Here is a 17,184-nt window from a genome sequence, read left to right as displayed (position 1 = left end):
TATCTGTACAGGTTAACAATAATTATCTCGATGTCTACTCCTGGTAGTTGTAAGAAATCTTTTCAGAAGCTCCTGGTGTGAAAGCGGACAGATATCCCGAACACAATGATAAAGGTTTATACTTCTTAGAAGGAAACGGCACATCTTACCTTTCCTTTAGATGCAACACTAGTCATTTAAAGTGACCTTAATACTCTTTGACCCCAATAATAACAGTACCTGAGTCCGCCACATAACTCCACGACTAATGGGTCAAGCCAAACATTGGTTTTTCAGGCCGATGACAAAGTCTATCGGCCTATGTGAATAAATGTGTTTTCATGGTGACTTTGACAGACAACAATCTAATGTGTATGGCCTGGTTTAGAGATGAATCGATCGAGCGTGTCATTTCAGTAAGCCGTCCTTAATCTCTTGTGGAGCGAGCGCTACAACATTTGGCTCTCCATGCTTGTCCTGCTCAGAATTCTGGGTAAGGAATGCAAATAAGACTTCATTGGTGAAAAAGAGGAATGGAAAGCATGCCTAAATATGTTGCAGTCTTTGGGTAGGAAGTCCTTTTTAGAATGTAGTGGCCATCCCCATAAGAGCTGAAATGGCAGCCATATTGGTTGGTACACAGCTTTTCCAAACCGATTTAGTAAATTGACATATACATAACCGGTATTGCATAAGCATCTGTGTACTGTGCATATTGTTCCTTTGCAGCGCTGCACGGGGTAAAGTATTAGCTTCTAGCACAAGATGGGTGAGATGTAATGAAGTGGTAGCTCAGCTGGAAGGCAGAGGAGAGTGAAAGCCAAGCCTGCTGCTGCTAAGTCTAGCAGATCAATCCCCGCCCGATCCTGTTGCCTTGCGGTGACATCATACCTTCTACTACAGCAACCTGTGAGCGGGTCAAATTCCTGGCTGCCCAGGTAAAGCAAACAGCACTTCCTGTAGAGCTGGGAGGAGCGGAGCCCAGTGTGACGGAGCCCAGCGCTCTGCAGCTTCTGCAAGGATCAATTACCATCATGAAGTCAGACAGGGAGGAAGGGAAACCTGGTAGGTTGTTGTCAGAATTGTTTTTAACCCTGTCATGTTCTCAGGTGTGTTTTTCTTCTCCTCCTTACGAGGAGATCTAGCAGAGTTGGCTTTGACACTTAACCGGTTTACACTGCACTATATATACCTTTATATTTGCTCACTAGGTTAAGATAATAATGTAGGCGTAAATACAGTTCTGTGGAAAACCACAACACGAGATCAGCAGGATTTGCGCTAAATGACAAACTTGGCTCTGCTACATCTAAAAGCGCTCTGCTTCATCGGTATGTGCAGGTTAAGTAGAGCGAATCCCGGGTACTTCTGCTTTTCTTTCCTTATTGTCATGGTTGGTTGTAGGTGAGAGCAGACACTTAGCAGAGCTTATGTTATGTAAGGGACTCTCACTCTGCGGAGTCATGGTTTGCTTGGAGGAGACGTCTAAGGATCCAGTGTGATTGTTGTACACCGCTGCTGCATTGGTTGGCAGGGGAGCGCAACGTGATTTATGTTCATGGTTTAAAAAAAAGTCTAATAAGTAGTGTACATGTCCGTACAGGAAGCATGTGAAATACCATTCATTCATTGAAGGCTTTATGATCTGTAAGGAGACCTTCAAATAGGCCATGAGCACTACCATTGCATGCCTATAGGTTAAGGAGCTTCGTATCAATGAGGTTTGAGGCTTTGACTTTATTGAATCTGGTCTCCAATACCATTGACCGGTTTGGTACTGTTTTTGGAAGAAGACTGTCTTGTTTTTCTAGGAGTAGGCCGGTTACTGTTAATAAGACATACCGTGAGTACCAGTAGCGTTCTATATGTAAAATTATATAGCTATAGGGGTGTAGGAGTAACCGATAAACCAGAGGTATACTTATATGGTGTGCTAAGGAAGCAGTTGTTACCGGATCCTGTACCCATAGGGGGTCTCAAGTTCCTCTGCCCAATAAGATATACTTGTATTCTTAAAGGTTCAAGGTAAGTAGGGGTCCCATTAAAGATTGTATTAGCAAGTTAGCCTTTAGCATTGCACCCAGTCCCAAAGTTCTCTCTGCCCTAAAGAAGATGCTACAGTGGTATTGTAGGTAGATGTCCTATGCTGTCATGACTTACCCATAAAGGCGAATAATATATAAAGCATCTCCAGAAAAACTGGGTGGTCCTTTTGGTTGGCTCAGTGCCAGCTGTAATGGTGGCCGTGTTGGTGGTTACCTAGCCGGGACAGGCATTTAGAGTATGGGGCACGTTATTTATTCATAAAAATGATTTCCAGACTCAAGCTGTGCCCTGTTTACCGCCTACCAGTGACCGTTTTACCCAGCTGGTACATGCAGAGTAAGGTTGTGCACAGATTGCTAGAGATTTTGCAGAGTTTGGCCCGAACCAGCAACCATTCAGCGCTGACATTTCAGACAGACAGTGCTTCTCTCCATGTCCCCCTATAACTTTATTTCTGCAATTTAATCCTGCAGTTGATGCCGTCAGCTCTGCGGTTTAATCCCTTCTGCCTGGATCCCCTAATTTAATGTGTTGGAATTCTTAAGACTCTACCGTATGGGTTTGGCTGGCTTCTCTGAAACGCAGAGCAAGGCTTTCGCCGCTCGGCATGTATTTCTCTACAGTGATGATTCTGCCCTTTGATTCTTCATCTAGGACGAGGCATTTGGGAGCATCATTCTCCTTCCTTTTAGGTTTTATTTGTTGTATCAGAGTAAAACTTTTTGTCATATTTGTTTCTTTACCTATCCTAAGAAAAATTTGTGTAAGGGGTACAGAGGTAGGCCTCATACCTAGGCTCCTTTGTGTCACTAGTATATAGTTCTATCCTTTTAAAATTTTTGCAAATAATTCCTCAGTCCGTACTGCAGTTTGTGGAGGAATCTAACAATCCCTTTCTGTTTCATAACACCACCATATTCCATAGTGCTGTACATAGTTCGGAATCCCTTTTAGTGGTCCCTATGTCCATTAGTGGGTCATGACCTTATTTTTCTCTCTCATGGAGCCTTGGGACGGTTTTGCAGGAGACCTTTAAGGGAGCTGTGAATGGAGGTTCTGAAGGAATCCCACATAAGCATGAGAAGAGCATACAAACTACGCAGGAGCGCACACAAGGGCCTATTTCATAGAAGGCCAGAGCCTAACCAGAGAGATCCAGTCCTACACCAGACTGCTGTTCCCAATAACTGTGCTATGTAAGGATGAAGACACACAATGCAGCACTGGCTGCGCCCGTCCATGCCAGCATTCTCACATACATTGTTAATCCTTTATCGCTTATTGCTTGTTCTCCTATGAGCAGTGTCCGATTTTGTAGGTTTTCTTTAAAAACCATGTGGCTGGTAGCAAAAAAATAATAAAAGAAAATGCCAGCAGCGTGGACTTGGCGCACGGCTAGCTCTGCATCGAGTATGTTCACCTTGAAGTTGCCAGTGGTCACCCGACTAGCAAGCAGGTGATTGTAAAAGATTCTAGCTTGTTGCTTAAAGGAAGTCCGTCACTCCAGAACCCAACATATCAACCCAGCTCAGGGTCACTTACCATCCTGCCATTCATATAAGAGGTGTGTTGGTGAAGGTTATTTTAGTGTATTCTGCTGTTCATGCTCAGGTCATAATGAAATCTACCAAACAATGAAGACTATGGTGATGATGTTATTGAGGTCTATGCGACCACTTTACTGCCAGCGGGTTACCATTAACAGTTTTGCTAGTCGCACATGTTTTATAACGTGACTACTATAATGTGTATTCGCTGCCAGGGTCACAGGGTTATTATAATGCTGTTTGCGTCCTATAATTGTCCATAGGACATTCTGGTCTCTCTATTAACCATCATTGTATTGCCTTGAACATTTCTGCCTTTGAAAAGCTTTATATTGTCTCCATAAACATTGATTTCTGGTGTACTTGAATAGTCCTCAGGCTAAACACCTTTGTCTGCAGAGTAGAGAACGGATCAGATAAATTCCTACAATGGCTTTCTATTTAATTGAGTGGCCTCTAATAGAAAGTCATCTCGCCATGTTTCTTGAGAAATTGCGGAGTCTAACAATCAAATGAAAATTTTAGTCTGGAGGGCCTGTCCTGTTCTGTAGTCCACTCCTACTATTAATTTGAATGGGCACTAGGTAATGCTTTATTTCACCTGTGGTGGTGCTGCAGCAAAATTGGACACTTAAAGCTGGGGTTCCTCATAGATCACAAGTGATTGCTGACTGTCCAGTGATCGCATTGTTGTGAAGGGACTATGCGAAGAAGAAAGCATTGTCCAAACCAGTGAAACTCTATAAGCTTTCTATTCTTTCGTTGCCATATTGCATCCTATCAGTCTTGGATTTTCTACCACCCACTTAAGGTAATGCAAATTCCTTCCCCACTGCACGAAGCCTCGGAAGCTTTTCTATAGGATTTGTCTAATGACTGATGGATTTTGCTGTAAATCTGCCATTTTTGAACAAAAAGAGGTCGTACAGAATTAACATGAGCCTGGTAACCCAAGAGCTTACAGTAATGAGGCTTTGTATTCTCTGACTGTACTCCAGGCAGGCATGGGGCCCGGTTACACAATGCAGGCATGTTGTGGACGGTGTGTTCTGTGAGAGATGCCAACTTCAAGAAGAATACTTTTTTTTTTTTTTTTGGAATAGTCTTAATGTTATCAAGACCTTGCCCACATCTAGCAAAGCTGGGGGTGGAATAATCTGGCTGGAGTTCAGGGCATTAATCCGTGGAAAGGGGATATTTCTATTTCTCGGCAGCGATGTCACCACACCTTGTAGTTCCAATGATTGTTACTGTCCCTTTTTAGTTTTCATTAAACTTTTTAGCTTGTTTTAGATGAGCCGTCTGTATTTAATGAGTTTAATTGTAGATCAGCATTGCTTGTCGCCATTTCGTCTGAGAAGATGGTGGTGACAGATTGTGTATAGGACTCGGGAGAAGCTTCACTGTAGTGTTATAAATAAGCTGGGAATTGTAGATAACATCTGATACTATGTGTCCAGTAAGTCATCTGCTAAAACTGAACAACTGTCAATAGATGGTCATCTCCAATCATACAAAAACTTCAGCCGCCACTCCTGATGTACCAAGTCCTATAGAAAATAGAATTTTGGTGGACAACAACCAGTATGGGGGCCATGAAGAATTGGTCTGCCGCCAGCTTTCTTTTTTTTTTTTTTCTTTACATAAAACATAGGGCTCACAATGTACTTTTTTTTTCCACCATCAGTATGTCTTTTTGGAATATGCGATGGAAATCCATGCAAACACGGGGAGAACATACAAACTCCTTGCAGATGGTTTTTTTGCCCTTGGTGGGATTTGAACACCAGGACCCAGCGCTGCAGGGCTGCAGTGCTAACCACTGAGCCACCGTGTGGCCCCTGCCACCAGCTATTTTGTGTGTTCACACGCATGACTAGCATAACACACACAGTTACCGACATGTCAATCCTTTCCCAATGGACATTATAAGCCAACCCTGTTTCTCTTAAAAAAAAAAAAAAAAACCCTTATAGAAATGCCCGTTCAGCGTTTATTCTACATAGTCCATGATGAACGTGATGAACCCCTAAGCGCTATCTCTCTCACTGCCATCTGAGCTACAACGAGAGGAGAAAGGAGGGAGAAGAATTCGGAATGACGCTCTGGATGTGAGCAGAATATTCGTCAAATACTATGCGCTCTTTCGACTCTGCCCAATTGTACACCTTATTGCCAATTAACAGTATGAAATACTGAACAAATCCTTCTGAAAGTGCCGTTTACCTGGAGATCTAGGATTTTTATTATCCATAGACGGTTTAGGAAGTCGTGTCCGTGGGGCATGCAGGGCTGTGGTAGGGTGGGGCGTATGATGTCTACTATCCAAACACCACAGTTATGCAGGCACTACATTCACTTTTGACCCCGTTTATGTTGTTACTGTCTTGCTTTGAAGCTTTTGTGTTAGTGGAATCATTTGTTGCTTTGAGGAAGTTCTATGGAGCTTTTCCAATACCTCGGGTCATTCCCTTTTTACAGTGATGCGCTTTTTTGTTTTCTTTTTATTGTATTATGTTTTTATGGTAAGCAGCGCTTTCTTTTGTGGTAATTCTTTGGAATGATTCAAGGCACACGTAGGTAATGCTTTTGTCTTGGGAACTGAACATGCAATTTGCACTGGATCCCCAAAACATGTTTAGACCATCACCGAGACCCCAGCCAGGGGTCACTGATATACTATGCGATCTTGACTAGGCTTTTATTACACATGTGGAGTCTCTACTTGACTTTTTGACTGATCCGCCTGAAATGAAGTGAAGTTACAATTTATTCAGCCGGTAGATTTTAGCCTAAGTATCAGCAGTTCCACCCAAACCTCCATTTTTGAGACAATACATGGTCTTGGTTTTTCTGCCTGTTCTCTTTTGGACTCCCCAGGAGAAACTATGCAGGTATCCAGAATTTGCTTTCCTCTTATCCATCCATAAAAGTGACAGTCAAGTTGTTTTTGAACTCAAGTATTTTTTTTCTGCAATGTGTGGAAGGGATTTGCCAGAATGTCCTTCGTATAGCCATCGATAGATGACCATATCGTATGAAGTCTCATATATCCACTGAATTTTTAAAGCTCCAGAACCACTTGGGTCTCCATTTTGAGGAAGGATGACATGACCAGCTCTAAAAGTGATCAGAGCAGATATAGTCCAGCCAAATATTTCAACTTTGCCAATTTTTTGTAACTTTAAGTCCTTTTAGCTGGCAAAGTTGGTCGTTTTAAACTCACGAGGTGGGAAATTTCTCAGGTTTTATGAATATCTTGAATAATGCAAGACGCCAGTCAATGTAGAAATGTCTGTCAACAATAAAAGATTGAATTTTAATACCCTGGGAAATACATCAAGTTCTGTCTTTTTGTAAAGAAGATATGAAGATCTTTGTGTCTTTTGAGGGGTTTTGAAGTAGGTGGAGATAGACTGAAAGTGCGTCTCTGAATCCTTGAGAGAGTGGTGTGTGTAGAAAGCTTGGGATATAGCGACTTGTCAAATTTATACATTTCATAAATCCATTCTTTGACAACACTACTGTTCCGTCAAGCTTTCAGAAACTAAACTAGTTGTGGCTTCACTAGTGGGACAAAGTGACATTTCTTTGGGTGTCCCATTGGCTTTCATGTGCTCTCATCAAGGCCATTGGGTGCAACTTTCGTGATTGCCAATGGCTGCTTCAATATCCCAATGTAACATTTGTGGAGAAGCGGCTTCAAGTTCCAATCAAGCTTTTTGAAGTAGTCATCTTGTGTGTTTTTTAGCTTCTCTCTGGTTGCTCAGCCACTTCTAGGAGTGTTCTCCAGGAAGTTGCTTTTTTAGTAGCCTGGCACTTAAGTCATCCTTGTAAGAGCAAACAAAGAGTGTAATGAATTGAAGACGCTGAGAATGAAACACGACTTCTCTGAAAATCCTTAGACATTGAAACACTTACACCTAGATGTGAAATATACAAGGAGCTTTGGTAAATAAATCACACTTTTTTTTTTTTATCTGGCTGGATGTGTCAAGGATATTGTGATAGTAATTTAGCGATTGGCTCCTTCCTTAGCACCCTTGTCAGCGGATGAGCTGTGTGCCAAGGTCCCCGCAGACATAGCTGTTGCAATATCCGAAATAGCATGACACTTCCCCTTCGACTTAATGCAACTCAGCGTTTATTGATCCAGTCTGCACGTCTTCGTTGAGGGCATATTGTTATACTGAAACACTGATCAATATGGTCCTGCAAGCGTTCACTCCGGGGTCCATCAACTTTAGTCATTTGAATGCAAAAACTAGTAGATCGCATATCACCGTGATCTATAGAAGGCTAGCAGCGTTTCATCTTATTCATGGTGTTGATGGGTCTTCCTTGTATACTTCTAGTAATCTTACGTCTGAAGGCTCAGATATTTAGTTTCTGAGAGAGCGGAATTGTAATTGTCCATTCTGAATACTCAAAGGAACGATGTCCCGTAGATGGTCGTAGACTGTTTTCCAATAAGGGCTTATTCACACTGTTACAACAACAGCATTGTATATGGACCTGTAATAGGGATGCCATCAAGGTACATAGGGCGCAATTGGGAATGGTGCAATATTGTATAGACTGAGAGGGAAGGGGGGGCACAGGATCATAATATCCTACGTGTATCCATGGATTTATCAAAAATGGACAGGCTCTTTACGTATTGTGACATCCCTTAGCTTTCTAGTTTAACAGGTACACCCATCATCAAACTTGGCAGAGTATATCAGCAAAGAGAATTTTGCTATGGCGGACTCTGCATGGTTTTGTTTTGTTTTTTTTTTTGTTTTTTTTTTTTTATAAATATGGCATACTGGTCTAAAATGGGTTGTTCAACCAAAAACCTTTTCATAAACATTGTCTTGGTTTTTCAAGGTTCCTTGACAGAGGCTCTTTGAGACGTGAGTTTGAGTGAGTAATACTTTATTTTACACTTCCAAGCTCTTCCAATTTTTTTTTCTTCATTTGGGTGGAGATGGCCTTTAATTTACATCTTGGGAGCTATAATTTAGAAAATATGTAGGCTGTGAAGGTTAAATGTGTTTTTACTTTTATATGCTTAGACTTCTTTCTTGTAGCCCTCTATGAATAAAATGATCTTTTGTTTTGTTAAGGTCATAAGGTTTAGTCAATCCAACTATATAATGTCAAGCTTTTCTACCCCACTGTGTTTTTATTCAGTGGTACCTTTTGAATGAGGCCTTAAACTCGGCACCCCCGATAAATAGCTGATTTTGGCCCCGAAGTCAATGTTAGATAACCATGCCCCGTGCCACAACAACTTTTGGAGAAAATGTGGTATTACATGACAACCATTTTAATGAGTGGCCTTCATATAATGCAAGGATGACTTGTGTCCTCAAGAACAAGAGCTGCTTTCCATACTGGCTCATGGAGGGGTGTCCTAAATGGCTGTGGCCAATACGACCTATAGATAAGGGTTGTCTCCAGGGGCGTAACTACCATAGAGGCAGCGGAGGCTGCTTCCACAGGGCCCGGGCCATTAGGGGCCCGGTGACAGCCACTACCGCTGTGTGTTTTTTTGGTTTTTTTTTAATTGGCTGTTACGGGCCCTATTTAGTTGCAGATCCTGGACATAATACATTGTGCAGGGGCCACTATGGGGACATAATATTGTGTGCAGGGCCACTAAGGGACATAATACTGTATGCAGGGGCCACTATGGTGTATAATACTGTGTGCAGGGGCCACTATGGGGGATAATACTGTGTGCAGGGGCCACTAATGGACATACTGTGTGCAGGGTTTACTAGGGGACATAATAGAGTGTGGAGGAGGGGATCGGTCGAGGTCTTTGGAGTCTGTATCGGTTGGGGGGGGGGGGCATGTCAAAAGTTCGCCACGGGGCCCCGCAATTCCTAGTTACGCCACTGGTTGTCTCCATGAGACAGCAGCACCTGGGAATCTACTAAGCGTTCTAATCAAGAAAACTGGCATATTTTTCTGCACTGTCCACCACCTTGTCTTGTCACCTTTATTATAATTCATGGCAGAAAACTGGTGCTATACCTGAAATCTACATTAGTTCTGGAACATGATACTTCCAAAAAATGCTGTAACCGCTTAATAATTCTGGCGCATCTCAGGCTAGTGGGGGTGGGATGTATTAAGACTGGCGTAGGAAACTCCATTCTCAATAAATTACCTGTCTTCGACTTGCAAAGTCCTCATGCCACAATTCTCATGCATCTCAAATAAGGCTATATTTATACATGGCGGATTTTTTGCACAATTTTCTGCAATTTATCTATTCATGTCAATCTCCCCTCAATGGGTTTTTCACAAATCTTTGTACCTGCCACCAAAAACAACCCTGTACAGTTGAATAGAATGGATATTCAGCTGCAGAAATTTCTGTAACCCGTCTTCACCACCATAAATATACCCTAAGAGAGGCACAAGGGAAATCCTTGATCTAGGTAATCCAAGAAGAATTACTGTACTCTCGATATTCCAGGTAGCGTCACACAGACAATATCTCTGAAATTCCTTTGATACTGGGCGTATATGTTTAGACCACCAGGTTCACTTAAAACTGTGGACGACCCTGACCTATAATAGCCCACGAGACCTATAATGTGTTATTAGGTGGCTTTGATCCTTGAAATACCTGTTCTGTTGCCTGTGGCTACTACAGAGCCGTGCTGACCCCTTGTCAGAGCTGTACACAGAAAAAGCTCTGTATATGCCATGAGATATCATTTATTCTGAGCTATGCCTTACGTTAATATTTAATCATATATGGGGATATACTGCAATCTGGAATGTGATACCTAAAATACACTTAAATGTGAAGGAGAGACGCATACAACTAAATACAGAATCCTCCTCCGTGATTCCAGTCACCTGTTTCTCAGTAACATCTGTTGCTTACAAATCACGTTGACCATCAGAATGGTCTCCATCACACGTCCCACAGGTATTGTCACTCCGTGCGTCCAGATGTTGCAGCTGTCATACACTCCCTAAAAGAGCTGTGCAAAATCTGAAAAATATGGCTGCTTTTTTAAAAAAAAAAAAAAAAAACAGTGCCACACCTTTCCTTGGGTTCTATGTAGCACTTCATTTCGGCATCATCTGAGTGGAGCGGAGTTGCAGTGTTAGACACAATCCATGGTGTGGTGGGGGAGAACAGGTAGCCATGTCTGTAGGACAGTGTGTGTGTAAGTTCCTGTTCTCTGGTACCCTCATTGGGTCATAATTTGAGGACTTTCCACAGGGCAGGTATCCTGTGGTGCTTAGACACTAAAAGGGCACTTACGATTACAAAGTTCTTTACTTATGACCTATCGGGGGCACTTGAAAACTAGGTATGAGAAAACTTGGGTTTAGGAGAAAACTTTCAGCCACTTTTTTGGAACGAGTAAAGATACCACTATGTAGAGTGGTACTAATGTCACAGTGGTATTGGCATGAATCCAGTGATAAAGGAGGTATGAAGGAGTTGTAGACATCTTCACTGGTCTACTATGTCCTGGGTAAAACAAGTCCACATATAAAGCAGATCAGAGGTTTTTGGTGGTGGTAGTCCTCCAGCTGGATTTTTTGTTGTCATGGAATGATTATTTAACCCATTGAACATTTTGGGGGGGAGCAGATAGTACAATATATTTGCTACTGAAAATCTAGCCATGTTGCTTAGTAGCAGATGTCGCATACACAATTACCTGTTCGTGGTTCAATTAAGGAGAATTTTGTAAGGACCCACATCCATTGCATGGAGATTTGCGAATGTGAAGTAGAAGTTGATGTCAGGTACATCGGGTAATTCTGGTACATCGGATTGCTCAGGTCCCATTAAAGCATAACAAAATCTTTATTCTCTCCGTTGTTTCTCTCTTGAGAACTGGAATCTGTACATTGGGGAATCTGTACACTGCTTCAATAGGGTTACAAGAGGACAGATTCTTATATAATTTGGGGGAGCTAGTCATATGATCCCAGGATCACTGAGGCCTGAGATACTTCTATGCAGCTGCTCCCAATCCAGCCTGTGCTTTCAACTGATGATATCTCTGGAAATAACACAGGTAGAACTGTGATCTTGGTGTTATATATCAGCTGATCATTTCATATGACGCACTGTATTATACACTACATTAGAAAAGAGCCCACCTGTACATACTAGCGATAGCAATAGAGACATAACTGAAAGAGTAGAAGAGCGCAGGATTTCACAGAAAGGAGACAAAATGAATTAATAAAACAGATTACAAAATTTATTAATAAAACAAATTCTGCCAGAAAATCAAAAGATGTTCGTAAATGACACTGTAAAATCCACTTATTTTCCACCTCGCAGAATGATCCATATTTCAATTAAATTTCTGGGTGAAGGTGAAATCTTGCCGTGAGCGCTCATATTAAGTTGTATTGTTAAGACTCTGAACAGATTTGGGATTGCTACATTGAAACTGTGAAAGATATGTGTGTGTAAGGTGAGAATTAAGTGACATCTGATCGGAATTTGTCTCCCGCCTTTAGCTTTTTGACATTCCATTGTCTGTCTACTCATCCCGGATTATCATTTGTAGAAATCTGTGACTCAGAGAATCAATTGACCGGTAATTTATGCTGACTGTACACACGTGTAACATTAACCCTCCAAACAGGTTCTTCCGGAAGCTCTGTCATGTTCAGGACGTTGTTCCTCGCTTGCAGAGGGTTGTGGGTATTGGGCCGATGCCAAGGATTTGGTATAGTCTGAATGGCGAGGTGTGAGAAATGAAAGCAACTCACACAACTGCGCAAAACAGTATTATTTTAGTAGCACACCATGCTTTCCGATTGTATCCAACCATTGCTCTCTGTTGTCAGCTGTTTCAAGTTGTATCCATATGTGTTACATATTAGCCGCCGCTGTTTTTTATGTAATGGCCCTTTCCTTGTTAAAGACACACTATACATTAAAAGTCTCCTCCATCTTCTACTTCAATTGCGTATCCTCCAGAGGAGCATTTTTGATGAGCTATTGAGAAGACGTATTAATTTTGTTACATGTTGTTCTTGTATTACAGCAGAAATTGCATCCAGCTTTCGCTCTTGTAATCTTGTGTTTCCTTTTAATTTGCAGTGCTGCTAAGGGAAGAAGTGTCGCAGCTGCAAGATGAGGTTCACTTGCTCCGACAAATGAAGGAAATGTTGGCAAAGGACCTGGAGGAGTCACATGACAGCCGATCGGCGGAGGTACTCTCTGTGACGGAGCTAAAGGTGCAGCTGGTGCAGAAAGAGCAGGAGTTGGCGCGGGCAAAGGAGGCACTTCAGGGTAATGTTACTCCCACATTACTTGCCTGGTATAGACAAGTGCTAGTGGTTGTCTTCATTCACTATAATGTAGATGTTTGGATTGAAGTAAAATGAACCGCTAAGGCCTTATTCACACCATTTTTCCATTCTTCATGTGCCAAATGTCCATGGTAAAAGGACGTATTTGTTTTAGCTTTATTCACATGACAGTGATGTCTGTTTTTTGACAAGCCATGATGTGGCAGTTTTATTATCCATAAACGTTCAGCCGTATTCACACATCCGCTTTTTAAACCGTCATAAAGGACAAATGTAAAACATGGCAGACTGTGCGGTTAGAAACGAACATGTGAATGCAAACAGACTATCATAGGTTTTAAGAGTGTTCTGTGCTGCAAATATTGATGACTTATGGTACGGAGGAGTTAACCAAATAAGATTATTGAGGTCTGACACCCAGAATCCCCATCCATTAGCTGTTCTCAGCATTTCATACATAGAGAATGGAACAGGAAGTAGGCAGCACTGTTCTCTATGTAGTGGTCAGACCAGGTACTGCATGTCAGATCCCATTCCTTTGAATGGAGCCAAATCAACAGTGGCTCATTTCTACCAGTACACAGAACAGCACAATCTACTTTGTGCTCCATTCTCTTTGTATCAGCTCTTCAATGGGAGTACTAGATGTAAGGCCCTTACAGATCTACCTTTAGGATGGGGCATCCAAAATTTTAGCCTGGAAAATCCCTTTAAATGGCTGTGTAATGGCCATTAAAAGAACTACAAAGGTTGTCACAGTCTTGGACTAAAATAGACCTTTTTCTTTTGTAATCTTTTAGAATTCTCTTTTAAAACTGCACAACTGCTTGTAGCCAAAGGGTCTCCCAACCATTTATGGTACCATGTAGTGCTCCAGTAGTACCACCAGAACAACCAATGAGATCAGGTCCCACGATGCTGTAGCATTGCATTATTACTTAAGAGCACATTTAGGTGGTTTTACAACACTGTGTAGTTTTATTTTATATAGAAGTTTGCACTGGAGTTAAGTTGTTGTTGTTGTTGTGCTCGTGCACAATGGTAAAAAGACACAATGGAACATTGCTATTATGGTTACGACTCTACAATGGTGTAATGTGGCAAGACTTGGCGCAGTTTGGAGTATGTATATTAATTTCAGATCAGTATTTTCAGACTTGCTTGACGAGCGGGCATGGTTTTATGACAAAGTTTGTGGCTGAACAGAAAAGCATGTGGATCAAATTTGTCAAATTGTTTTAAAATTTTGGTAACAAATGGTTCAGCGTCAGCTAATAGGTGGCATAAACTTAGACTACACAGTCTTCAGATACAGCGGCCACTGTGATAAATCTGGTATACTTGTGGGCTTACAAATTTCTGTTCTCTATATAAAAAGTGGTGGCACTAGAAATTTCCCACAAATATCATATCTGTGGTTGGCGCAGTGATGCCACGGCCCTTTCATTTTACATAACCACATACTTGCACACAAAGAATCTACTTGGTGAAATTCGACAGTCATTGCAGTCATGTGTGGACGTCTAACCTCAGCTATTTCCTTCACCCTGGCATCCTGCCACCCAACAATTCCAAGGTAAACAGTGATCCCAGCTCCTAGGTTATGAACAAGTAGAGGCATCCAGCATGGCAGTGGTTTTGTGTAGTCGATCTTAATATCTTATTGATGTAATTGTGATAATTATCCCGAATAGTTCTGTCTCTGTCAACGCTGCAGGAGCTGCTGGCACCATCCGAGCCATTAATATCTGCAGTCTGGGCCTTGCCTGGGCCAAAAACTATTCAGATCACAGCAATGTGGCCACACACATAGCAACATATTACATATCTACTATCCGTAGGAACATATTGCTCATCTCCAGTCTATAGTGTCTATTACGCTTCTACCAGTGACTAATGATCCCATAATGGCTCCTCTACTGACTACACCGCAGTTGGAATTATTACAGTGCAGTTCTTTTCTGTGCCTGATATACTAACAGTATTCTCTAGTGTCAAGTGGGTGGTGCGAGATAGGAGCAGACAAGGAGTGACTCAGGGCATGTTCACACGGTGGAATCTGCATTCCACGTGTGAACAGATCCTCGTGGCTAGCCGCGACGGGATGCAGTGCACTGGCTTTCTGTTGCGGCATTCTGCTCCAGATTAGGCCTGAAGAATGGGCCTAATCGTGGGGGAGCCTCGCGCCGCAGCTGAGTCAGCCGCACAATCTACGGCAACATAGGGCAACTCGCGTCTTTTTTTTCCGCTACTAGTTATTGGGAAAAATGATGCGAGCGACTCCCACTGAAGTCAATTTCGCGTCAAAATCTGCTCCAAAAAACTCTGCATGAACATACCCTCAGGGCTCCCATCATAAGTTGACAATGTCAGTGCTGATAACCACACCCACTTGACATTACAGAGTCTGGTTTGGATATCTACATGCGGTTTAACCACTTATTCCCCTTATGCTCCATTTTTCTGCCTTCCACTCTCCAGCGGCAATCCGAGATCTGATGAAGGTCTTGCATGACCAAAAACGTTTATCCGCTTGATTCATGGATTACATGTTCACTGAATAAATATAGCATATATCCACTTTGTTGAGTGCCTGGATTATAATTTTGTCTAAAGTGTGGGGTGAAACCCTTCTGGAGCACCAACTACTTACCTATCTGGAAGTGCCGAGATTACAGCCTTCGCTGGTGAGGATATCTGTCACAGAAACTAACTACAAATATTGCTCAGGTAATGGTGGGGGCTAGAGGAAAAAATTCCAACTGTGCCAGTGTCAGTAGAAGGATGCCTATTAAAAGATGAAAAGAGCTGGAGTTGATAGAGGTGGTGAAAGGTCTTCTTCATGGGAAAAAATTACCTGCATTACGCACTCCAGTATTAAAATCCACAAAATCTACAAAGATGAACACATAGTTGTTAAGGAATGTCCACAGATCTGTTGCTCACATCCGTCATAGGACACCGATAGTGATGGACACAGATTGAGCCCTCTCCATCTATGATAGTTCCCATGGTAGCTTTCTCCTGTCATATTTGTTTACCATTGTAACAGATTTTCATCAGAAAAATAAAAGAACATGACTGCAGAAAGCGTCCATCATTTTTTATGAAATGGAGAAGGATACCAGACGGAGGTTGCTCTTTCTGTATTCTACGAGTAATATCCTATGACAGAGGAGAGCAACAGCGTTACAGAGGTTGTACAGGCTAAAATTTTAAAGTTTAAATATGTTGGGGGCAGTGAAAAAAAAAAAAAAAAAAAGCATACTCACCTGTCCCCGTTGTTCCCCCACACCTTCCAGTTTGTTTGCTCTCCCAGGTCTCTTTCGGTTTCGTACTGTGGACCCATTTGGTCACAGGTAGTGACATTCATGCCCTTCACTGATTGGCCTCAGCAGTCATGTGACCCTTAGTATACGTTTTGATCAAGGTGTATAAGCCCACTAGCCATTACTACACCACAGCACCCACAGGGAGAGAGACCCAACAGCAACCCTGGTGCCACAGTAACACTACCCCACAGGCACACCACCACAGCAATGGAAGCCACCAAACAACACTGTGCTATATGAACAGATCCCAAAAACTGACTTGGAGAGAAGGATGCTATATACAGTTCTGAAGAAGCGGGGACCAGGTATACATGCAGTTCACTGTTCAGCATATCCATATGCTAGGCGCACTGCAGCAAATTTAGCTCCAGCCACTTCTACATTGACTCCGCCATTCTCATCCAATTTTCTATGTGCCCCCACACAATATAATCCTCCTACAGTCACCCGTACATTATATGCCCTCACTTTATAATGTTTCCCTTCATTTACACCACAGTATGAAGAAACTAGAGGGGGGGTATATTAAATGGGAGCAGCTGGAGGGGGACATTAAGCCATGGAAGTAACTAAGAGGAACATTAAAACGGGGGCAACTAGAGGCAGACATGTCTCCCTCCAGCTATTCTCATGGGGTTTTTTTTTACCACGTCCAGGTGGTCCATGTTCCTTTTGATTTCCCCACAGTTTAATGCCCCCCCCCCTTCATCTGCATCCAGTTTAATGTGTCGCCCTTCATCTGCCCCCCTTTCCCAGTTCATCTTCCCTTAGTTTAATGCCCCCCCCCCACATGTGCGTCAAGTTTAACATAATAAAACACGGATACTCACCTGACCTCGCTCCCCTGCCGCTCTTGTTTCACAGACTGTTCAGGGCGCTGCAGGTGTGATGACATCATCACATGAGGCGTACAGCTCTAGGGACTGGAGAACACAGGGATGTGCTTCAAACACAGCGGTGAAGCAGGATCTGTCTGA

At 42.4% G+C, this 17,184-nt stretch overlaps 1 protein-coding gene across 5 annotated transcripts in view; it reads left to right on the top strand.

Moving 5' to 3' along the window:
- Positions 1–17,184, top strand: part of KAZN (kazrin, periplakin interacting protein) — a 363,709-nt gene that overhangs the window by 305,939 nt on the left and 40,586 nt on the right. For all 5 annotated transcript variants that reach the window (XM_075279892.1, XM_075279891.1, XM_075279897.1 and 2 more), the window contains one exon: positions 12,664–12,855. In XM_075279892.1, coding sequence (XP_075135993.1) covers positions 12,664–12,855 — 192 coding nt within the window. The remainder of the gene's footprint in view (positions 1–12,663; positions 12,856–17,184) is intronic.

This window comes from Leptodactylus fuscus, chromosome 6 (assembly GCF_031893055.1).
Source record: "Leptodactylus fuscus isolate aLepFus1 chromosome 6, aLepFus1.hap2, whole genome shotgun sequence".
Lineage (NCBI taxonomy): Eukaryota > Metazoa > Chordata > Amphibia > Anura > Leptodactylidae > Leptodactylus > Leptodactylus fuscus.
This window is presented reverse-complemented; position numbering and strand designations above follow the sequence as displayed.